This window comes from Chelonia mydas, chromosome 2 (genome assembly GCF_015237465.2).
Source record: "Chelonia mydas isolate rCheMyd1 chromosome 2, rCheMyd1.pri.v2, whole genome shotgun sequence".
Taxonomy (NCBI): Eukaryota; Metazoa; Chordata; order Testudines; family Cheloniidae; genus Chelonia; species Chelonia mydas.
The window spans coordinates 248,366,570-248,393,609 of record NC_057850.1 but is presented as its reverse complement, the minus strand read 5'-3'; the positions used below and the strand labels follow the sequence as shown (position 1 = coordinate 248,393,609).

Genomic DNA, 27,040 nt, shown 5'->3' with positions numbered 1-27,040 from the left:
AAGAAAACCATATCCAAATTAATTTATTTGAGCATAAGCTTTCGTGAGCTACAGCTCACTTCATCGGATGCACATCCGATGAAGTGAGCTGTAGCTCACGAAAGCTTATGCTCAAATAAATTGGTTAGTCTCTAAGGTGCCACAAGTACTCCTTTTCTTTTTGCGAATACAGACTAACACGGCTGTTACTCTGAAACATATCCAAATTGGCACTTATTTTCATTGCTACATTTTTTAAATAATTGGTGAGAAACTGTAAACAAGGGCTCTTTCTTCTCCAGCCTGTATTCTCATTCTGTTGGATTGTGCCGTGAGTTCATAATGCTGAATTTGTGATATCACGATCATTTCAACAGCAAGAGACCGAGATGTCACAAGCCTTGGATTATGACTTCACTGCAGGATAAAGGAGAAACTGGGCTGGGAGAGAATAAGCCTCTTATCCACACATGAATAGCTGAAATAATAGAAAAAGGAATATAGAAAATAACTGTGCATGTAAATTGCTTTTTGCAGAAGTGCTCTCTCTTTGTAAATTTTGCCCCAGGGTGAAAATGTACAAAGGACTAGAAAATATATTTCCAATACAAGAAATAATCCTCTGCTGGTAGAGAAATGGACTAGATGACCTTTTATTATATGTTCCTGGCTCTACCTTAGAAAAACCCCTCTCGGAGTTGTGTTTGTTTGCAGCTTCTTAGATTTCACTAGTGTAAAAAATTAATTATTTCATGGCATTAAGTTTTCTAAAAATCATACAGATCTTAAAGCAGGAGATTATAACTTTACAATCTGCCATAAGTAAGGGGCAGCATGTAGCTACACTACTTCAGGAACAGACCAGACAACAAACTGTGACTAAAAGAGTCCCAGTCCCTCTCCAGCTCCCTTTTTGATCTGAGAGCATTTTACTCCGCTTGTGGAATTTTTTACTCCTCTGCACCTAACTGGCTACTCTAGCTAGCAGGTGGGTAGGAGGAGGGTGGTACTGCACCCTTCCTGCCCCCTTCCCACCAGCAGAAGGGAATATCAAGTGAGTAGACCTTGGTCTCCTGACCACAGCCAGAGTCATAATATGAGCAAGTCAAGTATAGAGCCTTACTCCTGCTTACTCACCTGCAGTTGAGTAAAGGCTGTGTAACCTAACCCCACGTTTTTTCTTGTTTTGCAAGACAAAGTGATACAGGTAAAATAAAATGTAACACAGACCAGACCTTTACCATACTCCTGCTAGAAAACCTGCTTACCCATCTATCTGGAGATTCCTCTTGCATATGGTGGAATCCTCAGAGACCTCATAGCAGCTCTATACTTTTGCTTCTGTCCCCCACCCCTTGCAGGAGATATGATTTGGGTAAACAAGCAATCTGACTATCTCTAGCTGCCAGAATGGTCCTATAGATCTGTGAGCAGCTAGGCATAAATTAGAGCCGCCTTTCATAGAATCATAGAATATCAGGGTTGGAAGGGACCTCAGGAGGTCGTCTAGTCCAACCCCCTGCTCAAAGCAGGACCAGTCCCCAACTAAATCATCCCAGACAGGGCTTTGTGAAGCCTGACCCTAAAAACTTCTAAGGAAGGAGATTCCACCACCTCCCTAGGTAACGCATTCCAGAGTTTCACCACCCTCCTACTGAAAAAGTATTTCCTAATATCCAACCTAAACCTCCCCCTCTGCAACTTGAGTCCATTAGTCCTCGTTCTGTCATCTGCTACCACTGAGAACAGTCTAGATCCATCCTCTTTTGAACCCCCTTTCAGGTAGTTGAAAGCAGCTATCAAATCCCCCCTCATTCTTCTCTTCCGCAGACTAAACAATCCCAGTTCCCTCAGCCTCTCCTCATAAGTCATGTGTTCCAGTCCCCTAATCATTTTTGTTGCCCTCCACTGGATGCTTTCCAATTTTTCCACATCCTTCTTGTAGTGTGGGGCCCAAAACTGGACACAGTACTCCAGATGAGGCCTCACCAGTGTCAAATAGAGAAGAACGATCATGTCCCTCGATCTGCTGCAATGCCCCAACATATATATCCCAAAATGCCATTGGCCTTCTTGGCAACAAAGGCACACTGTTGACTCATATCCAGCTTCTCGTCCACTGTAACCCCTAGGTCCTTTTCTGCAGAACTGCTGCCTAGGCATTGAGTCCCTCATCTGTAGTGGTGCATGGGATTCTTCCGTCCTAAGTGCAGGACTCTGCACTTGTCTTTGTTGAACCTCATCAGATTTCTTTTGGCCCAATCCTCTAATTTGTCTAGGGCCCTCTGGATTCTATCCCTACCCTCCAGCGTATCTACCTCTCCTCCCAGTTTAGTGTCATCTGCAAACTTGCTGAGGGTGCAATCCACACCATCCTCCAGATCATTAATGAAGATATTGAACAAAACTGGCCCAAGGACTGACCCTGGGGGCACTCCACTTGATACCGGCTGCCAACTCGACATGGAGCCATTGATCACTACCCATTGAGCCCGACAATCTAGCCAGCTTTCTATCCACCTTATTGTCCATTCATCCAGCCCATACTTCTTTAACTTACTGGCAAGAATACAGTGGGAGACCATGTCAAAAGCTTTGGCCTGCTCTAACTTGTGTTCCCAGATTTAATTACCTTAAAAGTGGCTTAAAGACACCTTTGGCACCATCCCCCGTGTGCTGTCCATGGTATGGTATTGCTACCCTTACTTCTGTGTTGCTGCTGGTGGTGGCACTGCCTTCAGAGCTGGGAACTCAGACACCTGCTGCCTCTTTCCGGCCACCCAGCTCTGAAGGCAGCACAGAAGTAAGGGTGGCAATACTGCAACCCCCCTACAATAGCCTTGCAACCCCCTTTTGGGTCTGGACCCCCAGTCTGAGAAAAGCTGACCTAGATAGAACACTGGACTGGCACTCCATTTCTGTTCCTGGGTCTGACACGGGTCTGCTGGCTAACCTTGGCCAAGTGACTTCAACTCTTTGTGCCTCCATTTCTCCATCTGTAAAATGGGGATAATTATATTCACCTCTTTTGTGAAGTCCTTTGAGATCTACTGGTGAAAAGCGCTATATAAGGGCTAGCTAGCAATTATTTGGGTACATATTTAAGACCATTAATGTGAATTTTCAGAAGGACCAGGGTGGATTTTTTTGTTTGTTTTGTTTTTTGATATCTCAATTTTGGATTTCCAGTTTGAGACACTGCAAAAGGAGCTCATTTTCAAAGCGTGGTGCCCAACATTTTCTGAAAATCAGGCCTCTCTGGACAGTGTAGCATAAGGTGAAATTATGGGAATAGGTAAATATGGAGTGCTTATAAAGCAGTTCACTCTTTATTTAAACACTGAACAAATATTCTTCTGAGGCAGTCTTTTCATAAAAGAGAGGGAGAATATCTGAGGTTTATTTTTTATGAAAAGCATGAACTGTAAATAGGTCTTTGTGCAAAATGTCTGCTGCATTTCGGAGAAGTAAATTATATTGACTTGGTAACCCATGATAAATAATGCTAAAAATGAGATCTACTATATGCAGCTGCAGGTGTGTTTGTATAAAGTTATGCAGCTATGGAAAAGACTCAGAAAAGCAGTAAATGAATAGACTTAACAGAAAACTGAGTTTATTTCAACTAATGACAGTAGTAGTCAATCAGTAATAAATCACAATAATCTACAATTTGCCACGTTCCATGCCAAAAGGGAAGTTGATGCTAGACCTGATTCCTTAATGTGTTCTTTGTGTAGTCATTTACACATACAAAGTGGGTGTGAAGGGCTACTAAATCAGAATGTTTTACACCCACTGTGCACAGGTGCAAGTGGCTGAAAAATGTGTAAGACAGCAAGAAATCAAAGCCTCCAAGATTTAAAAAGTGGTAACTTGAGGAAGATTGATATTGATTCCAGTTCATCCTTAGGACGCATCCAGCAGATCTTTGAGATTGTGTTGTTTAGAGATCCTCTTACCACAGTGATGGATAGCTCTGCCTTTAGCAACTGTGTCCTAGGACCTACGTAATGATTCTCTTGGTAGCTTGCTCACCATTATATTTTCTGTTTTTATGTGTATGTGTCCAGATCAATTTACAGCTGCTATACAATACATCTAATTGCTTGGTTTTTAATTACCTGATAGGCTGCATCTCTTTGAATACCTCCAACTGAGCACAAGAGACAGAGAACTCTACCATTTTAAATGTTGAGTATGACAAAGGAGAACTACACAAACTGTTTGTCTAGCATTCTGAACTGAACATGAGTTTACAGAATCCAAAAGCTGACTAGCTACCAAACAATCAGCTTTAATTTCACTTTAGTTTGTAGCTTGAATACAGACAGCTAGTTCAAAGATGTGTTTTAGGTTTCAAGAGAGACAAATATAATTCTTAATGGACATAGGGCATCTACATTAATGCCAAATGCATTCATTGTAATCATTGTGATTACAGTGAATACTTTGTGAAATAATAATTACAGGACACTTCAGATAAAGTATTACTAGTGTAATTAAGGCCATGCTAGTTTGCAAAATTCCAGCCCATACATTTTGAGTAATTAAAAAGAGAAAGAGAAACTTCTAGCTTTCTGAAAAGTTTCATGCTAGCATGAACACATTTTTCTATTATTTAACGTATACTAATAAAAATTTCCATTAAAAGTTAATCAGAAAGAGGAGGAGCTGACTTGTTTTTTGTACAGATCTAAACTGTGGCAGTGTGCAAGAATAAACATCCTTCACAAAAGTTCATTGCACTGGAAAAGGCACTGAAAACTGGCTATGCCGAAAACTCAGTGTGAGTGCCAAGGCCCTATCTGGCGTTGCCAACCCTCCAGGATTGTCTTGGAGTCTCCAGGAATTAAAGATTAATCTTTAATTGAAAATTATGGCATGTGATGAAATCGCCAGGAATTTGTCCAACCAAAGTTGGCAACCCTAGCCCTAGCGTATATTTTATTCATTGGGTGGTTGTTTAGGTAGCAATCAAGGGGATACCAGACTGTTTCTTAACATTTTATTTTGGATAAATGTCTTTTAACTTTAAATTTAGTCACAGCGACTGTCACAGTAGCAGAGCTAGCTGTATCTCTGCATGTTTTCTGAGTGCATCCACCTTAGGTGTTCAGCCTCTTGTCCTTACCTGCCTGGTGGAATCATGTGATTCTTCCACTCTTAGGCTATGTCTACACTACATCATTTACAGTGGCGCAGCTGCACCGATGCAGTTGCGCTGCTATAGCACTGCTGGTGAAGACGCTCTAAGCCAACCGGAAAGAGCTCTCCCATTGGCTTAATAACTCCTGCCTCTGCAAGAGGCGGTAGCTATGTTGCCGGGAGAAGCTCTCCCATCTACATGGCATTGCCCACACCGGCATGTAGGTCTGTATAACTTATGTCGCTCAGGTGTGTGGATTATTCACGCCCCTGAGCAACATAAGTTATACCAAAGTAATTTGTAGTGTAGACATAGCCTTAGGCCAGTGACCCAAGAGCGCATGTTGAACCAGCCACTTATCACCCTGCAGGTACAACTGAGTTTTAGGCAGCTGCTTTTTTCCCCTTGGGGAACTTGCAACCAACAGCCTCTTTAAAATAAAGTGGTTTTATTTAGTGGCTGGAACAAAGCATTAGAGAAAAAAGGAGTTTAAAACAAAAAACAACTGACACAGACATTTAATCTAATCTTACACTTCACTACAAGCTAAATTAGATAGAGCTGAAGTTACAAGAACAGAATAGAACAAATTAATATTCTCCTAGCCAGCCCAGATCTTCCTGTGTGTATGTGGGAGTTTCAGTCTGGCTCTCTCCCTGTTCAAATTGGTTTTCTCTGGTCAGCAGGAGCATCCGGTAGGGCCTATCCAGGAGGCTGTCCCATGACAGCTGCTCCACTGTTTGGCCAATTAGACCCATTCAGTCTCAATGGGTTTAAATCATGGGCCTAATGACCATATCTCTCCTGTGGATGAGCATGATGGAACTGTCTGATCCCCTTTATTAGTCTAACACACCATCTTAGAAGTCAATCGCATTTTGGTTACAGATCAAAATAGGCATTTAATGCAGCCACTTATGGCCCTATATTGTCACAGTTACGTACCTAGCATCAGAAGAAAGGACTTGTAAGTAATAGAAATTCAGATTCTTTGACTAGCAGTTTTGAAGGTGACTCAAACTTTGAAAAGTTGCACAACCTTTAGGCATCTTGAGCCTGATTTTCAGAGGAGCTGAGCAGGGCAGCTCCCAGTAATGGCAGCTGCATTGTGAATGCTCAGCACTTCTGAGATTCAGGCTTAAGGTGTTTCAGTCAGACACCGAAAAACACAAGCAGCCCAAATAAGAGGCCACTTTTGAAAGTGTTGAACTTGGTATCTTATGATGTTATGGATCTGTAGGGTTGTAAGTTTGGTGCTTTGCCTGTATGGATTGCATATCAAATGTTTCTCAAATGTTAATTAAAGTTTTTATCACCATCTAATTTGCACTATAGTTTATATTTTAAATGTAGATCTATAGCACATGATGAATGAACTTTAGATTAGGGGCAGCCTTTTCCATCCTTAAAGTCCTAAGTGAAGAGAGAGCATCCCAAATGCATTACCCATATATATTTGCTTCTGCTACATGGCAACAGAAATCCTTAAAAGTAAAGGAAAGTGCATTTATTTCAGTATAAAAGCATTAAAACCAATGCAGACACTTGAAAGTGTTTCCAAATTTATTGCCATCACTAAGTGCCATGAACATTTATGTCACTGTATACTGTGAAATATAAATAACAATGTAAAGCTGAATAGAAATCAAGGAAGCCCTGGAAGCATTTTTCTTACAGTATTCTATTACAGCTAAGTAGCTTCTTACTGGAAACCATTTAGCCATACAATTAGTCTCCTTCTTTAAGCTGGAATACTAGTCATATTGTCAAGCATATTCTACAGTAATACTTGAGGATATTTTCAACTATGTCTTTATATGAAAATTATCCCTCTCTTCTGTTTTTGAGTTTTGTTGTCTGCTTTTAAACTTTTTGGAGGATCAGGACATGTTACTGTATATGCTGAACTTTTGTTCCTGAAAATAATTTTTTTGAAAAGTCTATGAGATTCTGATTCTTACTTGCACCATTGTAAATCAGGAGTAACTCCATGGATGTGAATAGAGTTTCATTGGTGTAAGTCAGATCAGAATGAGACCCTGTAGTTTCCAAGCCTAAGTGTTAAGTTTCAAAATGACAGTACCATTGATTTTCTTTTGACTCTAATTAATTTCAGGTGCTCAACCTGTTCCTTGCCTTGCTACTGAGTTCTTTTAGTGCTGACAACCTCTCAGCACCGGATGAAGATGGAGAGATGAATAATCTGCAGCTCGCTTTTGCTCGGATCAACAGGGGGCTTCGGTATGTGAAAAACACAACATGGGATTTCTGTTGTAATTTACTTAGGCATCCGAGGACGACAGCTGAAAAGAAGGCAATGATTAAACTTGCTGCCCAGAACACAGGTGTCCTTCACAACTGTGTGAATAGCCATACCACTGCAGGCATTGGTAAAGATGTGGAGAACCACAAAGAGAACCATGCCGACGATGGGACTGACAAAAATGGGCAGAAACTCCCAGTGATTAGTGACAATGATGATTTTCTGACCAACCCTGACCTGTCCATCTGTGTTCCCATTGCTGTGGGGGAGTCTGATATTGAGGATCAAGAAGATGATGAGGAGCAGAGCACATTCACAGAAATGGAGCAGGTAGGGAGCTAAAATGTTTGTTTGATGGCAGTAGTTTATTGAGAGGACATCCATTTCCACATCCAAGTCTAGATCCATGGTTCATAATGCAAACATTTAAGACCAGATCCTGCCTTGGATATGTACTTGCCACTCTCATTAACTTCAGTAGAGGTTACATGTGCATATCCAAGGGCAAAATTCAGCCTTTAATAAGGGAATGTCTCCTATCATTGTATGCTTTCTCTATGTCCAAATTAATTATGTTAACAAGAGTAACTAAATTCCCACCCATGTCCAGCCCCAGTTCTCCTTTAGTTCAAATTATAGGAATATTAGAGAGGGCCCTTAGGTTCTCTGACAATTTAAAATGAAATTTTCCATACATGAGGAGGGGAAAGTGGCTTGACTTGGTTTATGTAGCAGAACTTCAGCCCCAAATAGTTCTGGTTAAAGGGTCTGAACCATACAAATGCTGATGTGACCATATGTAGGAGCACGTAGTGGCTGATTTAGGAAGCACGTTTTCGAGAAAGGCAAAAAATGAGTTAGGAACATGCCTTAATTTGACACTGTAAACTTACTTATTCTACAGACCTCTTAATAGAGCTGGTTGAAAAATTCTGAATGTTTTGAAATTTTGATGAAAAACACATAAAAATGATTCCCAACAAATCCCCGCCCGCCCCCACACACACTTTTTGAACCGCTCTTCCTTTCTGTTTCATGGATCACAATTAATCATGTTGCAGCCAATGCCATTAGCTCTGATCCAGCACTCATTGAGGTAAATGGAAACCCATGGATTTCAGTGGGCCCTTTGCATCAAGCTGAAATTCTTTTGGGTCTCAGAGATGTAAGGAAGAATGTTCAGACACAAACACTATCCTTAGAGAGGTGTTATGTGAAGAAAACATAACCAAATAACCATGTAGATAATCACAAATAGATAAATGTTAACCTCTAATGCTTCACTATGGGGAAGCTTATTACACTCTGTCACCAGCCAGTATTGCCATATTGATTGATGAGCTGATAAAAGAGAAGATGGGGAACTAGAACTCTAAATGTTATCAAGCCATGTCATCCAAATAGACACCAGGACAATGAAATGTGCAGTCAGAAAATATTTGGAAATATCTTAAAGGGTTGTTTTTCTTTTACTTTATTTAAGGGACGTGTATTAAAATCATCGGTTTCGGTGAAGGTGGCATGGAAAGTACAGTAAATTAAATCGAAACCTGAGTGTGACTACTTGCTGTTTTGGCTTTGTGCATTTTGGCTTTATTCTTAATAGCAGATGTGTTGTTTAAGCTTTGATAGGTCCTGTCAGTTGCTCCCTAGTTCTAGCTAAAAGAAGGCAAGTAAGCATACATAAAACATATATGTGATAGTTGCTAAATAGAATGATTGCTACTGACAATGTTTGTGTTCTCTTTGACATCTTTTCTCCCTCCCACATAATAGTTGAATATGGGCAGAGTACTGTGTAAGGTAAACCTCTTGTAAGGTAAACCCTATATACAGTGGCTTAGAGTATGGTGGCTTTGTTATGATTGATTAATCTGACATTATTGATTGGCTGAAATTCATATTATTTTTCTGGAGACAGAATCTATTTCTAGCTGAGATTTGAAAAAAAAAGTTTCTTGTCTTTCTACATCAGTTCAAGGCAGGGGGGTTTGTGGTACATTGTTAAATACTCTTGTTTGCTCATCAGAACAAAAAAGCATGCGTTCATTGACCCTTCACCTAGAAATATGTCTAGTACTATATGCCATGCTTTTCAAGCTAATAAATAATAGTGGGTACAGTTAAAACTTAAAATCTAGTCTCTTCTCATTGGAGCTTGCTGAAGTTTCACAACAGGATCTAAGGAAAAAGTTCAAAAACACTGATTTCCAGTCTAGTAAGACTGCACTGCATTTTTACACATTCATGTAGCTGTTGATCTCTCTCTCATAGGTAGGTACTAGCTCATTTCATGTTATTGTTGCAAGAAAATGTAGAATCAGAATTTTACTGATACGTATTAGACCTGGATGGAAAATGGAATTTCCATCCTGCAGGAAATTTTGATAGTTAGAAAGTTGTTTACATCCCGAATTGGGATGAAAAGTCAACATTTTTGCGGAATGGAAATTCTGAAAAATTTCTATTGAGAAACATCAAAATGTCCTTATTGAACCTTTAAGGAAAAAATGCATCATAAAAATGTGAATAATAGTGAGGAATCAGTTACAAACATCTTATTACATGCCAAAGATGCCAGAATACTGCAATCAAGGAAGAAGGCCACTTTGGTTAAAAAAAAAAACAAACAAAAAACCTGACCTGCTTTAGAGGGGAGCTTACGGCAACTGTAATACATATATATATAATGAAAAAGAAAGGGGAAGTTGATAGTAATTAATATAAATGAGAAGTTAGGAATTGCAGAATATTGATAAGGGAACCCAGGGGACACAAGGAGAAATCTATGACTAGCTGAGTTAAAGACAATAACAAGGAGTTTTTAAAATATATTGGGAACAAAAAGTATCCTGACAATGGTGTTGGTCCATTACTAGATAGAAATGGTGGAATTATCAGTAATAATGCAGAAAAGGCAGAAATGTTCAATAAATATTTCTGTTCTGTATTTGGGGAAAAATAGATGATCATCATATGGTAATGATAACATTCTTTGCATTCCACTAGTATCTCTAGAGAACATTAAACAGAAACTACTAAAGTTAGACATTTTTTAAATCAGTAGGTCCTGATAACTTGCAGCCAAGAATTTTAAAATTGCTGGTTGAGGAGCTCACTGGACCATTAATGTTAATTTTCAGTTAGTTTTGGAGCACTTAGTTCCAGAAGACTGGAAGAAAGCCAATGTACTGATTTTTTAAAAGGGTAACTGGAATGACCTTGGTAACTATAGGCCTGTCAGCCTGACATTGATCCTGGGCAAGATAATGGAGCAGCTGATATGGGACCCAATTAATAAAGAATTAAAGGGGGATAATATAATTAATGCTAATCAACATGGGTTTATGGAAAATAGATCCTGTCAAACTAACTTGATATCTTTTTTTTTATGAGATTACAAGTTTGGTTGATAAAGATAGAAGTGTTGCCATAATATACTTAGACTTCTGTAAACTAGCACAATATAAATTTTACATGGCACACATTAAATGGGTAAAAACTGGTGAACTGTTAGGTTTCAATATATTGAAAAGGGGAATTGTTGTTAAGCAGGTGTGTTTCTAGTGGGGTCCCTCAAGAATTGGTTCTTGGCCCTATGCTTTTTAATATTTTTATCAGTGAGTTGGAAGATAACATAAATTATTACTGATAACATTTACAGATGAAACACAAATTGGTGGAGTGGTAAATAATGAAGAGAACAGGTCATTGATACAGAGCAGGGTTTCAACATAACTGATCGCTTCATAAGCTGGGTGCAAGCCAACTATGAGTTCTTATATGGCTAAATGTAAATGGATACATGTGGGAACAAAGAATGTAGACCATTCTTATAGAATGGGGGACTCTATCCTGGGAAGTAATGACTCTGAAAAAGATTTGGGGGTTGTGGTAGATAATCTGCTCAAAGTGAGCTCCCAGTGTGATACTGTGGCCAAAAGAAGTAATGTGATTACATAAACAGGAGAATCTCGAATAGGAGTAGAGAAGTTATAGACTAGAGAAGTTTCAGAGTAACAGCCGTGTTAGTCTGTATTCGCAAAAAGAAAAGGAGTACTTGTGGCACCTTAGAGACTAACCAATTTATTTGAGCATAAGCTTTCGTAAGCTACAGCTCACTTCATCGGATGCATACTGTGGAAAGTGTATAAAAAGATCTTTTTATACACTTTCCACAGTATGCATCCGATGAAGTGAGCTGTAGCTCACGAAAGCTTATGCTCAAATAAATTGATTAGTCTCTAAGGTGCCATAGAGTAGAGAAGTTATAGAGAAGTTATATAGTTATAGAGTAGAGAAGTTATAGAAAAGTTATATAGGACCCGTCGCCCCTAACTGCCCCCTGCCCTTAACTGCCCCCCACCACCCCATTCAACCCCCCTCTCCTTCCTGATTGCCCCCCCGGGACCCCTACCCCATCTGCCCCCCCACTCCCTGTCCCCTGACCGCCCCCCGCCGCCCCATCCAACCCTTCCTCTCCTTCCTGACTGCCCTCCCAGGACCCCTGCCCCATTCAACCCCCATTCCCCGCCCTCTGACCACCCCGACCCCTATCCATGCCCCTGACCACCCCGCGAACTCCCCTGTCCTCTATCCAACCCCCCCTCTGCTCCCTGCCCCCTTACCGCGCTGCCTGGAGCACCGGTAGCTGGTGGCGCAGCTGCACCAGTACAAGCAGCCGCACTGCGTAGCACAGAGCACCGGGTCACGCTGGGCTCTGCAGCCCTGCCGCCCAGACCATTGTGTGGCTGCGGGGGTGGAGGGACAGCCTCCCAGGCCAGGAGCTCAGGGGCCGGGCAGGATGGTCCCGCGGGCTGGATGTGGCCCACGGGCCGTAGTTTGCCCACCTCTGGCTTAAGTCCTAAATTTCACTATTGGTCAAGGATAAAATCCTGGCATTTCCTGCCTGTGAACATAATTTTTTACTGGAAAAAATCCAAATCTACCTTAGGACAATATGCAAAAATTTTTACAGAGGAATTATGCAAGTTTGTGGAGAAATGAGCTTTCGTTGACGATTTGACAGGTTTTTTGAATGTCATAGAATCATAGAAGATTAGGGTTGGAAGAGACCTCAGGAGGTCATCTAGTCCAACCCCATGCTCAAAGCAAGACCAACCCCAACTAAATCATCCCAGTCAGGGCTTTGTCAAGCTAGGCCTTAAAAACCTCTAAGGATGGAGATTCCACCACCTACGTAAGTAACCCCTTTCAGTGTTTCACTACCCTCCTAGTGAAAGAGTTTTTCCTGATATCCAACCTAGACCTCCCCCACTGCAACTTGAGACCATTGCTCCTTGTTCTGTTATCTGCCACCACTGAGAACAGCCTAGCTCCATCCTCTTTGGAACCCCCCTTTGGGTAGTTGAAGGCTGCTATCAAATCCCCCCTCACTCTTCTCTTCTGCAAACTAAATAAGCCCAGTTCCCTCAGCCTCTCCTCATAAGTCATAAGTCATGTGCCCCAACCCCCTAATAATTTTCGTTGCAAGAATACTGTGGGAGACCATATCAGAATCTTTGCTGAAGTCAAGGTGTATCATGTCCACCACTTTCCCCATATCCACAGAGCCAGTTAGCTCATCATAGAAGGCAATCAAGTTGGTCAGGCATGACTTGCCTTTGGTGAATCCATGCTGACTGTTCCTGATCACCTTCCTCTCTTCCAAGTGCTTTAAAATGGATTCCTTGAGGACCTGCTCCATGATTTTTCCAGGGATTGAGGTAAGGCTGACCAGTCTGTAGTTCCCCAGATTCTCCTTCTTTCCTTTTTTAAAGACAGGCACTATATTTGCCTTTTTCCAGTCATCCGGGACCTTCCCTGATTGCCATGAGTTTTCAAAGATAATGGCCAATGGCTCTGCAATCCCATCAGCCAACTCCCTCAGCACCCTTGGATGCATTGTATCTGGCCCCATGCACTTGTGCCTGTTCAGCTTTTCTAAATAGTCTTTAACCTGTTCTTTCACTACTGAGGGCTGCTCACCTCCTCCCCATACTGTGCTGCCCAATGCAGCAGTCTGGGAGCTGACCTTGTCTGTGAAGACCGAAGCAAAAAAAAGCATTGAGTACTTCAGCTTTTTCCACATCATCTGTCACTAGGTTGCCTCCCCCATTCAGTAAGGGTCCCACACTTCCCCATAACTTCTTCTTGTTGCTAACATACCTGTAGAAACCTTTCTTGTTACGTTTCACATTCCTTGCTAGCTGCAACTCCGATTGTGCTTTGGCCTTCCTGATTACATCCCTGCATGCTCGAGCAATATTTTTATACTCCTCCCTAGTCATCTGTCCAAGTTTCCACTTCTTGTAAGCTTCCTTTTTGTGTTTAAACTCACTGAAGATTTCTCTGTTAAGCCAAGCTGGTCGCCTGCCATATTTACTGTTCTTTCTGCACATTGGGATGGTTTGTTCCTTCACCCTCAATAAGGCTTCTTTAAAATACAGACAGCAATCCTGGACTCCTTTCCCCATCATATTAGCCTCCCAGGAGATCCTGCCCATCAGTTCCCTGAGGGAGTCAAAGTCTGCTTTTCTGAAGTCCAGGGTCCGTATTCTGCTGCTCTCCTTTCTTCTTTTTGTCAGAATCCTGAACTCGACCAACTCATGGTCACTGCTGCTCAGGTTGCCACCCACTTCTACTTCCCCTACCAATTCTTCCCTGTTTGTGAGTAGCAGGTCAAGAGGAGCATGGCCCCTAGTTGGTTCCTCCCGCACTTGCACCAGGAAGTTGTCCCTAACACTCTCCAAAAACTTCCTGGATTGTCTGTGCACTGCTGTATTGTTTTTCCAGCAGATGTTAGGGTGATTGAAGTCCCCCATAAGAAACAGGGCCTGTGATCTGGAAACTTCTGTTAGTTGTCTGAAGAAAGCCTCGTCTACCTCATCCTCCTGGTCTGGTGGTCTATAGCAGATGCCCACCACGACATCACCCTTGTTGCTCTTCACCCAAAGAGACTCAATGGGCTTTTCTCCAGTTTCATACAGAGCTCTGAGTAATCCTACTGCTCTCTTACACACAGTGCAACTCCTCCCCCTTTTCTCCCCCGCCTGTTCTTCCTGAACAGTTTATATCCATCCATGACAGTGCTCCAGTCGTGTGAGTTACCCCACCAAGTGTAAATTACCATTTACTTTTATTCAACTAGTGAATAATTGGCACTAAAACCATTTCATTTTACACTGAACTAAGTTATATAGATATAGATATAGTACAGAGGTATTGACTAGTTTAAATTGATCTCTGTGGGACAGTTCCTCAACTGGTGTAATTCAGTATAACTCAATTTACCCCAGCTGTGGATCTGGCTCTGCATCTGTAGGAAACACTCACTTCCAAGTTAGAGGCATTCTATGTTTATTTCCTCAAAACACTAATAAATCACCTTTGCACAGGTGTAACTAATGACATATGGTGCAAAACAGTGGAGAAGCAGGCGCATGTCTGGTTTTGACAGTGCCTGTTCCAGCTCCGAATGCTGTGTTAACCCACAAAAAATATCTTGTTCACAACACAGGTTACTGAAGAGGGAGAGGAAATGGTATGACTTGGGGTTTAGTATTCAAGCCTCATTCACAGGATTGATAGTATCAGGCATTATAACTGTGATAACTTCATTTTTCTGACAAACCTATCAGAAGCTGGGAAATAAGCTTCCCCATTCATGTCGCACTTTTAAAGCTTTGATCATGTTACACTCCCAGATTCCACACTACTCCTTATCCCAACAAATGTCTGTGTTGCCATGATAACCACAGTAAATCGTGCAAAGGGAAATCAAGAGAAATGCAAATGCAATTTACGTGAGTGCATCGAAAGACCCACAGTTATGGCTAAATATCTCTTTGCATTGAGGGCATTATATACAAATGAATCAAGAGCTCCTTGGCAGAGTTTGTTATGCATTCAAATCTATTCTAACTTTTCCCTAACTTTAATCCATTTTTTATATATTTAAGAATTTTAGAATGGGTGGGGAGAATGATTGTGTGCTTGTGTGTCTGAAGAAGGATGTTTAGAGAAGAAAATGTCTCCCTCTTCACTTGAAAGATGCTGGTTGAAGAGGGATTTAGTGGTCACAGTTTGGCAGAGTTGCTAGAACCTTGCTTTATTTTCTCCTGTTAGTGGATTTTATTGTTGTTGCCTGGGAGAGGAGGTAAAGGAAGTGTCTACATCAGCATTTATTAAAAGAAAAGGTGTACTTGTGGCACCTTAGAGACTAACCAATTTATTTGAGCATAAGCTTTCGTGAGCTACAGCTCACTTCATCGGATGCATCGCTGTAGCTCACGAAAGCTTATGCTCAAATAAATTGGTTAGTCTCTAAGGTGCCACAAGTACTCCTTTTCTTTTTGCGAATACAGACTAACACGGCTGTTACTCTGAAACCTAGCATTTATTAATGAATATTCCTGTCTGACATCCATGACAAGGAAGCCCTCAGATCTGCCCACTCATTGCATCCCATGGGGCTTCCAGCAATGAAGTAGAGTGTCTGCAGCAGAGTCACTGGAGATGTGCATGGGGGGGAGGGGGGGGGAAGCAATTTTGATTCATCTCGTAAAATGTTGAGTGCAAGAAGAGATTTTTCTCTACATACAGGAGACATTTAAAATTTCCTCTCTGTGAAGCCAATTGCCACTGTGATTAACCTATTATAATGTGGAAAGTTTAGAATTTTGACATACTTGTCTTAGAAGTAAACACCTCATTTACTTCTGTGCTTCCCAAGTGCATTATTAAAAGTATTAACACAGTGGGGCCAAATCTTGTAGTCCTTTTCCAGGCAAAGCGCCTATTAAAGACATCGGACCATACTCTGTTCAACGTACGTTGGTGAAAATCCAGTGTCAGCTGGCGTAATTGAGAGGCTAATGACACTTTGCCTAAATCAGGACTGCAAGATTGGATGCAACATTGCTAGAGAGTAGGTATTTTTTGGTGCAATCCAATCCTCCTGTCTTCCAGAGCCTTCACATCAAGGGTGAGTATCGGAATACTCTGCTGGAAAGGACAAAAAAAGCCACTTTCAAGAAAGCCTTCGCAGTTAAGTAAAACTGCACCCATGTTGTTAAGTGTGGCATCCTGAAAGTTCAAATATTACAAAACCCTTCTACAACTGTATTTTCTATTCAATGTATTAGGAAAAGTTTTCATTTCAATTGGCATTTCTATTATCTCAGCCAATGCTGGCAGCAGCCATCTTGCTGAAAGGTACCAATTTGTGACACTCTCAGTATGAGAACCTGTAATAACCTAGTACACCTGCGACACCTTAATCTCCCTTTTGTAACTGAGACTCACTGACAGTAAAGAAATATGGAAGAGACATGCTTGCAGCCTACGCATATGGCAGAGAAAGAAAACAAAAATCTGCACAGATTCTATAATGAAACAGAAAATGACAGGTAGAACTTAAGTCCAGAAAATTTGGTTGTGTAGGAGATGCCCCCTTCCCATCGAAACTTAATGGAGCTGTCTTTCTGTCATGTATTTTTAGGTGCCAGTCATTGTAGCATTCCCACCCAGCGCTTTAAGAGACAGAGACAAAACCCCCCACTCCTCATTAGTTTAACGCTATGATGGGAGCAAGAATCACCATAGTAAGTCATCTGTTTATTCTCCCAGATACACTTGGTGTCCAATTGTCCATTGTATGAAAACAAACTAATAATAAAGATTATTCCAGTACCTTTGAAACAGAGAAGTCCAAATATTGATTGTCCTCTGAGGAATAAAAAAGTGTTTCCCCATATAATTCAACTATTTTAATCTGCATCTTTTGATGCAGCACAGCAGTGTCACAATGAGTATCTGGTTGCATTCTTTTCAGATTGTCTTTTCAAGCACTAATTTTGGCTCCCTGAAGGATTAAATCATAGAAATCATTTTCTAAACCTCTGTAAAGTCCGTTCAGAGCCCGAAGAATGAACACCTTAATACATGTGACATCAAAACTCACGGTTCTGAAATAATGGGAGGAGATCAAGGAGACATTAAATTGTTCCACCATCTTAATCTGCAAAATGCAGCCATCTCACTAACAAGACCATATAGGAAATTACCTTAAACTTACCATGTTAAAAGGTTTTAGAAATCAAAATGGGCCTGATCCACACCCCTTCTACAGCCCCTTTTGCACCACTCCACATGCTACCTGGGGTTCTTCTTCAACTTTGACCCTACTGCTACCTCCAGCAGAGAGTGCAGCTTGTCTGAAACAGCATCTGACTCAGTGTCTCTGCAATACTCTTAGACTACGTCTACTCTGCATGCTTCTCTTGGCAGTTTGTAGACTATGTATTCAGACTATAACACTCTAGAACAGGTTGGAGTAGCCATGTAGATGGTGAGGCATTGCTTAGGTGAGTAGAGTACAGACAAATCGCACCTGAGTTCATCCCTACACAGCTCTCTACTCACCCAGGCGGTGCCTTCGCACCCACACTGCTGCTTTCAGCCATGTAGTGTCATATTGCCTGTCACAGGCAAAGATTATAGCAGGGGGAAGGCAGCTGGGAAATGGTCCACCCAGCTCCCCAGGGCTGCTTTGTGTCACCCTGATTTTGCAAAGAAGCTGAAAAGCCAACAGCTTGAGCCACCTGAGGATTGAATCTCACCTGAATGGGGAGATCATTACATAGCATCAAATTGCTGTAGCTGCTGCTAGGCCATCCCATCCCAGGATGTAGTATCTGGTGCAGGGAGTGTTGTCTTAGGAAAGGTGGCATACCTTTGCCCATTCCCCTGGGATCCTGCACAGTTCCACCAGGGCCTGATTTTGCTGTCTTCCTAGTTTCTTGTCTGTGTAACTGCACTGACTCCAATGGTGTAACATAATACCTGATTTACCCTGGTGTCAGAATCAATCCTATTGACTTCCATGGGAACTGAGCTGCTAATGCCAGTATTGTACTGAGTCCACCCAGAATCCCAAATTGGTGTAAGTTACACTCATTTTGCACACCCTCTGAATACCAGATTGGTCCAGGTGACTCTACTTTGCTACTTACATTCATTTTCTGACCCATGATTTTCCCCTTACACCTGTGGCTAGATCCTACTATAAGTTGCATGAGGGCAACTCCCATTGAAGTCAGTGGGAGTTTCATAGGTCCCCAGTGTCTAATTTACATTACTGTTTATGACATCAATAGAGCTGGCTGGAAACCAGAATTTCCATTCCCCAGGAAATTCTGACATTTTGAGTCAAAAATTCCCATGAGACAAGGTGGGTGAAGTAATGTCTTTTATTGGACCAGCTTCTGCTGAGAGAAGCTTTGGAACTTACACAGAGCCCTTCTTCAGGTCTTGTAACTATCAACGTGTTTTGTTTTGCTAATGTGGAAACAAAATATAATATAATAATATATAATATTAAAAATAATATTTAATATAATAAAAAGGTTAAAACAAAATGAAACTCTAATGTCAAAGCAAAACATTTTGACATTATCAAAATGAAATGAGAATGCAGAACATTTCATCAAAATTGATGCATTCCCACAACCCATTTCAATTTTAATGAAAAACTGTTCCATCGGAAGAGTTTGGACCAGCTCTAGTCATCAGCTTTGAATCTAAATGTAAAGGGGCATGAGTTGATGTAAACTTACCAGCTGAGGAAAAATGCCTGGAAAGATAGGTGCAAGCACATTAGTGTGGCCTCGAGGAATAATTTGAACTTAATTGGCAAATATTAAACAACAAAATCTTTACATTTGTTTTCACATTCACATATGTGTAGAAATTTAGATTTGTTACATCAGTTTTCATCAAGACACAGCAGACAGAACTAGAAGACTTGCTGTCAGTCTCTTCATTGATGTGATTAGAGCAGTCACACTGCTAACAAAGGTTTTAGGGTGCTCATTTAGTATAAGATGCCTGGAAATCTATTTCTCCATAGCATAATGCCTAAGATCCATGAAACACTGGAGGGCAAATAAAAAAAAAGCCTGGCACTGAAGGAACTGATATCAGGCATAGCTGACTTGACAACATGCATTTGGAGAGAATGCTTTGGATTCTTTGACCATGGGATGGTGTTCCAAGAACACCAAGGAGTGCTAGGTAGAGACGGGCTTCACCTAACGAAGAGGGGGAAGAGAATCTTTGCAAGCAGGCTGGCTAACCTAGTGAGGAGGGCTTTAAACTAGGTTCCCTGTGGGAAGGAGACCAAAGCCCTGAGGTAAGTGGGGAAGTGGGATGCCAGAAGGAAGCATGAGCAGGAGAGCACAAGAGGGGAAGGCTCCTGCCTCATACTGAGAAAGCGGGATGATCAGCGAGTTATCTTAAATGCCTATACAGAAATGCAAGAAGCCTGAGAAACAAGCACGGAGAACTGGAAGTCCAGGCGCAGTCAAGGAATTATGATATGATTGGAATAACAGAGACTTGGTGGGATAACTCACATGACTGGAGTACTGTCATGGATGGATATAAATGTTCAGAAAGGACAGGCAGGGCAGAAAAGGTGGGGGAGTTGCATTGTATGTAAAGAGCAGTATGACTGCTCAGAGCTCCGGTATGAAAGTGCAGAAAAACCTGAGAGTCTCTGGATTAAGTTTAGAAGTGTGAGCAACAAGGGTGATGTCGTGGTGGGAGTCTGCTACAGACCAGCGGACCAGCGGGATGAGGTGGACGAGGCTTTCTTTCAGCAACTAATGGCAGTTACTAGATCACAGGCCCTGGTTCTCATGGGAGACTTCAATTACCCAGATATCTGCTGGGAGAGCAATACAGTGGTGCACAGACAATCCAAGAAGTTTTTGGAAAGGGTAGGGGACAATTTCCAGATGCGAGCGCTGGAGGAACCAACTAGGGGCAGAGCTCTTCTTGACCTGCTGCTCACAAACCGGGAAGAATTAGTAGGGGAAGCAAAACTGGAGGAGAACCTGGGAGGCAGTGATCATGAGATGGTCGAGTTCAGGATCCTGACAAAGGAAGAAAGGAGAGCAGCAGAATACGGACCCTGGACTTCAGAAAAGCAGACTTTGACTCCCTCAGGGAACTGATGGGCAGGATCCCCTGGGAGAACAACATGAGGGAGAAAGGAGTCCAGGAGAGCTGGCTGTATTTTAAAGAATCCTTATTGAGGTTACAGGAACAAACCATCCCAATGTGTAGAAAGAATAGTAAGTATGGCAGGTGACCAGCTTGGCTTAACAGTAAAATCCTTGCTGATCTTAAACACAAAAAAGAAGCTTACATGAAGTGGAAGGTTGGACAAATGACCAGGGACGAGTATAAACATCTTGCTCAGGCATGCAGGAGTGAAATCAGGAAGGCCAAATCATACTTGGAGTTGCAGCTAGCAAGAGATGTTAAGAGTAACAAGAAGGGTTTCTTCAGGTATGTTAGCAACAAGAAGAAAGTCAAGGAAAGTGTGGGCCCCTTACTGAATGAGGGAGGCAACCTAGTGACAGAGGATGTGGAAAGAGCTAATGTACTCAATGCTTTTTTTTGCCTCTGCCTTCACGAACAAGGTCAGCTCCCAGACGACTGCACTGGGCAGCACAGCATGGGAAGGAGGCTACCAGCCCTCTGTGGAGAAAGAAGTGGTTTGGGACTATTTAGAAAAGCTGGATGAGCACAAGTCCATAGGGCTGGATGCGCTGCATCTGAGAGTGCTAAAGGAGTTGCCAGATGTGATTGCAGAGCTATTGGTCATTAACTTTGAAAACTCATGGTGATTGGGGGAAGTCCCGGACGACTGGATAATGGCTAATGTAGTGCCAATCTTTAAAAAAGGGAAGAAGGAGGATCTGGGGAACTACAGGCCAGTCAGCCTCACCTCAATCCCTGGAAAAAATCATGGAGCAGGTCCTCAAGGAATCAATTCTGAAGCACTTAGAGGAGAGGAAAGTGACCAGGAACAGTCAGCATGGATTCACCAAGGGCAAGTCATGACTGACTAATCTAATTGTCTTCTGTGATGAGATAACTGGCTCGGTGGATGAGGGGAAAGCAGTGGATGTGTTATTCCTTGACTTTAGCAAAACTTTTGATACGGTCTCCCACAGTATTCTTGCCAGCAAGTTAAAGAAGTATGGGGCTGGATGAATGGACTCTAAGGTGGATAGAAAGCTCGGGCTCAACGGGTAGTGATCAATGGCTCCATGTCTAGTTGGCAGGCAGTATCTAGCGGAGTGCCCCAAGGGTAGGTCCTGGGGCCGGTTTTGTTCAATATCTTCATTAATGATCTGGAGGATGGCGTGGACTGCATCGTCAGCAAGTTTGCAGATGACACTGCGAGGAGGGGTAGATACGCTGGAGGGTAGGGATAGGATATAGAGGGACCTAGACAAATTAGAGGTTTGGGCCAAAAGAAATCTGATGAGGTTCAACAAAGACAAGTGCAGAGTCCTGCACTTAGGACGGAAAAATCCAATGCACCGCTACAGACTAGGGACCGAATGGCTGGGCAGCAGTTCTGCAGAAAAGGATCTAACGGTTACAGTAGACGAGAAGCTGGATATGAGTCAACAGCGTGCCCTTGTTGCCAAGGAGGCCAATGGCATTTTGGGATGTATAAGTAGGGGCATTGCCAGCAGATCGAGGGACATGATCGTTCCCCTCTATTCGACATTGGTGTGGCCTCATCTGAAATACTGTGTCCAGTTTTGGGCCCCACGCTACAAGAAGGATGTGGAAAAATTGGAAAGCATCCAGCGGAGGGCAACAAAAATGATTAGGGTACTGGAGCACATGACTTATGAGGAGAGGCTGAGGGAACTGGGATTGTTTAGTCTGCAGAAGAGAAGAATGGGGGGGATTTGATAGCTGCTTTCAACTACCTGAAAGGGGGTTCCAAAGAAGATGGATCCAGACTGTTCTCAGTGGTAGCAGATGACAGAACAAGGAGTAATGGTCTCAAGTTGCAGCGGGGGAGGTTTAGTTTGGATATTAAGAAAAACTTTTTCACTAGGAGGATGGTGAAACACTGGAATGCATTACCTAGGGAGGTGGTGGAATCTCCTTCCCTTGAGGTTTTTAAGGTCAGGCTTGACAAAGCCTTGGCTGGGATGATTTAGTTGGGGATTGGTCCTTCTTTGATCGGGGATTGTACTAGATGACCTCCTGAGGTCCCTTCCAACCCTGATATTCTATGATTCTATGATTTATTTGGGCAAGTGCTCAGATCTTGGACTACATGTCAGTCACGGTCTATTGTGTGCCATTTCCTAGTATCCATATCCCCTCCACCCCCCAACAAAATGCTGCGCCGAAATGAGCATTCTCAGTTTCTCCCTTTGGTAAAAAATACACTGCAACTCAACATTTTTGGTCCAGTTATAAAATGACTTACTTCCCAGGCCCAGAGATATATGTGTGTGTGTATGCATGAGAGAGAGAGAGAGTTTGAAATTGTCATGTCTGATAATAAATCCAAAATATCTAAATTGAAGGTAATGACAACTAAAAGCCAGTCAGATGTTTTGTCATTATTGGATGTCATAGCACGAGGCATTCTTGATGATGACAGAAATATTAAAGCCTTAACTGACTGAAAAATCTGTGGTTATTTCAGTCACTCTCTTAAGGCACATTGTATTTCTAGGTGAACTTTAGAAGTACAACAATCTTCCAGAACTGAAACTTACATTGGAGGAGCCCATTTGTTTGAATTCCCCATATTATATTGTGGAGAGATCCCAATCACCGAAAGAAATATAAAGTGTCTAGTGATTAAACATCAGGATGCAATTTAGCAAAAGGTATTAGTTTGAACTCCGAAGAGTGAACACTTATGAAACACTTTCGCTGCCTATTTAAGCCTTTTGAATTGATAACAGGAGAAATTAACTTTGGCAGTGTATCCCTTTGCCAAGTTCTCCTATTCAGACTAATTTTAAAACTGAACTCTTAGAAGAATGAAACTATTTGATTATGGACAATGTGCTGCTGGGTGTGGAAAAGGTTCTTAGACCAACTAAGACTGAGCGTTTAGAATTAATACTCTCTACTTTTCCAGGCCAGAGTTCAAGCTCTTTAAATGTTCTGGATTAATCTGAGATAGAGCATTGCAAAAGTGTTCTATTTGCTTTCCTGGGGGAAGGCATTTGGCAAAGGATCCGTATCTTGTGCTGTTAGTTCAGCTGTGGCTGGGATGATAGGTACCCTCAGAAGTTTTAGATATGATCTTCTCCAATACCCAAAAACTGAAAAACAATAGGATAGATTCTCAGCTGGACTGACTTCAGCAGAACTATGACAATTTACGTCAGCTGAGGATCTGACCAGCTTTAACTGCCTTGATGTTTAAGGGCCAGATTAGCATTATTAGCAGATTAGCAGATAAGTATACATTCTTATACTCTGGCTCATGCTGACTACTCATGGAATAAGGTACTGTTTAGTATGAGTAAGTGTATCACAATCTAGCCACAAATATGTGAATTGTCCCAGTGACTTTCAGGGAAAAAAATTGTTTAGAGATGATTTAGTGACCAAATTCTGCCCTCCAATACATGCACCCATGTAGTCAATGGGCCAACTTCTGCCCTTAGCTACACTGGTGTAAATCCAGAGTAAGGACTTAATTGACTTCAGCGGAGTTACTCCAGACACACACCAGTACAACAGAACACTATTGGGTGTCCTGTGCATATTACCTGAGGGCAGAATTTGACCCACTGACTTTACAGATGAGTATTAATTGTGTGCTACATAACAAGCCTACATTTGGAGCTCACCAGCACAGCTCAAAGCTGGTATCTGAGCTGCTTCTTCTGCATCATTTAGCGATATGCTTATCTGTTTCTTTTTATAAACCATGTTCCAGCTAAAGTTGTGCATGATGTCATCTTTTTAAAAACCAAATCACATAGAATATGTGACCAGCAGTTTCTAATTATGAGTAAATTGTTCCTACTTCCTTTGGGACAGATTGTATCTGGCCTTTGCACAGATGAACAATGGGGAGAGTGGTATATAAGAATTGTTGAACTAGATTAGATTAGTGCTCCATCTACTCTGCTTCCCTTCTCACCAAAAGTCCCCAGTACCAGATGTTTCAGAGGAAGGTACAAGAAACTTTTCAGTGACAGTTATGGGATATCCTGTCCTCAGGGAAAGTTTCCTCATAACCCTGAATTATGAGGGATTATATCACTTCCAAAGCTCGTTCTTATTTTTTAATATTTTATTAATATGACTCGGGATACCCTTGTTCTTTCTCTCCCCTCTCTCTCTCTCTCTCTCTCTGGGGGTGTGTGTGTCTAATCCATTTTTAAAATCCTGCTGAACTTGACCTTGAGATACCTTGTGGCAATGAGTTCCACAGACTAATTTTGGGTTGTGTAAAAAGTATTCACTTTTATCCACTTCGAATTTTCCACCTCTTAATTTCATTTCATGTCTCCATATTCTTGCAGTGAGACACAGAGAACTGAAGTTCCCAGCCTACCTTCCCTAGACCATTCCTTATTTCCTATATTTCCTCCCTCCTTGCTTAGCCCACAGAACAGGCAGGTACAATTACAGTCCAGAGGCTCATTAAAGCACTGGGACTACTCCTTCTATGCTCCCTCAAAGGCACTGAGACCCTCAGAGGGGGTAGGGAGGAAGCAGATCCATGGAATCACAGTGGGAGTAAAAAGAAAAGGAATACTTGTGGCACCTTAGCGACTAACCAGTTTATTTGAGCATGAGCTTTCGTGAGCTACAGCTCACTTCATCGGATGCATGCTCTGAAACCTGTCATTATAGTGGGAGTAAACTGCACCACAGAGAGCATAAGCTGGCCCACATAAATGGGTGTGTCAGTGAGCGAGCCTCCCCTGTGTGCTGGTTTCAGAGTGGTAGCCGTGTTAGTCTGTATCAGCAAAAAGAACGAGGAGTACTTGTGGCACCTTAGAGACTAACACATTTATTTGGGCATAAGCTTTCATGGGCTAAAGCCCACTTCTTCAGATGCATGCAGTGGAAAATACAATAGGAAGATATATTTATACAGAGAACATGAAAAAACGGGTGTTGCCATACCAACTCTAATGAGACTAATCAATTAAGGTGGGCTATTATCAGCAGGAGGGGAAAAAAACTTTTGTAGTGATAATCAGGATGGCCCATTTCAAACAGTTGACAAGAAGGTATGAGTAACAGTAGGGGGAAAATTAGCATGGGGAAATAGTTTTTACCCTCTGTGCTGGTGAGCTCCAGAAGGTGGCATAACACGCCCCAAGGCAGGACTGTGCCTCAAAGCACCATGGCACCCCCAAGCTCTAACTGTTTATTTGTGGTGTGGGAGTGAATTTGTTCCCCTGACTGCAAGATGCGCTGTCTTGGGGTAGCCCTTGTGTGTGCAGAAGCATAGTTATTCAAGTGGAGTGATGGATTGGATAGTATGTAAGGGAGAAGTAGGAAACCCTTCGATAACGCCTGGGCAACTTAAATTTCTACCTTTTGGTTCTTTTTTTTTTTTTTTTTTTTTACAATAGTTTCCTTGTGGCCCATGCTGAATGAGTCAATCAAACCTACTTATGGATACATTCCTTCTCCCAGAACCTCATTTGCCCAGGCAGTGCTTTCCTTTGCCATTTTCATGTCCTCTCTCTGTGACAGCCTTTGGCCTCCTTTACAATATGTGTGATTAGCCCTACACTGCAACAAGCCTGAGCCAGAACTTCATCTATTCTTGCTCAATGTACGGTAGATACAGTTATCTGTCTGATGAAGGATACGTTTGAACAAACACAATGGAGAGTGATTACTCTCTCTGTGCATTACAATTCCCCTGTGGTACGATATAATTGCTGGTTTTATTCTGCTTTTTCATATAATTTGGGAGTAGCAGCTCTGCTTTACTGATGTGATTCTTCAAGTGTGGATGGGATGGTACTCTTATGTATACAATTAAAACCAAGAGCTTACTACCAACCCTCCTTTCCTCTTATCAGTCATACTGATCCATATGTGTTTGGTGCTGGCCATAGTGAACATCTATTGGTAGGATCTCTGGTTCATTGTAATTTATTTCTCTCCTTTTTTAACCCACATTTTTGTAGGCTCTTTTAAAAAGCAAATTTAGCCTTTCTGAAAGGTGCTTGTCTGACAGCTCTCCAGAGTGCAGTCTTCTATTTACTGGACCTCCACAACAGCTACATATAGGACGCAATGCAAACTTCCTTACACAGCAGCAGAAATCTGCACTGCTTTACTTATCCCCACAGCTAAGAGTTAGATAGATGGTAGTTTGGTTTTCATTATCATTTAATTCTTGGCCTTTCTGATGAGGAAGGGTGCCCAATTACTGGGTGCAAATTGTTGCAAAGGAATGGTGCCAATCATGATATCCATAGCTGTCCACTTGGAAAGGGCAGACATCTCCACTATTTCATATAGCCCTGTAAACAACCATGATATAATACCTATATTTGATCACTGCTGAACTGGGCCAGGTACAATGAAGCCTCCATGTTCCATTATCGGTGTTTTTAGCTATTCAGTCCCTCCTATTATTAAATTTTACACATTCAAAGGCTGACTATTTGAAGGCCTTGCGGGTTAAAATGACCTGCCAGTCATTAAATCATTAATTACTGGCATGCTGACTTGTGTTCCTCCAGCAAAACAGTGATGTCATGTCAGCCATCCTGCATTGGCTAAAGTTGTGATGTCATTATTGGCAGTATCCTCTTCCG

The 27,040-nt window shown here is 41.9% G+C and overlaps 1 protein-coding gene across 5 annotated transcripts in view; it reads left to right on the top strand.

The window, feature by feature from the left end:
- LOC102931383 (sodium channel protein type 5 subunit alpha) overlaps positions 1 to 27,040 on the top strand; it is a 314,377-nt gene that overhangs the window by 193,621 nt on the left and 93,716 nt on the right. For all 5 annotated transcript variants that reach the window (XM_043541607.1, XM_043541605.1, XM_043541603.1 and 2 more), the window contains one exon: positions 7,245 to 7,721. In XM_043541607.1, coding sequence (XP_043397542.1) covers positions 7,245 to 7,721 — 477 coding nt within the window. The remainder of the gene's footprint in view (positions 1 to 7,244; positions 7,722 to 27,040) is intronic.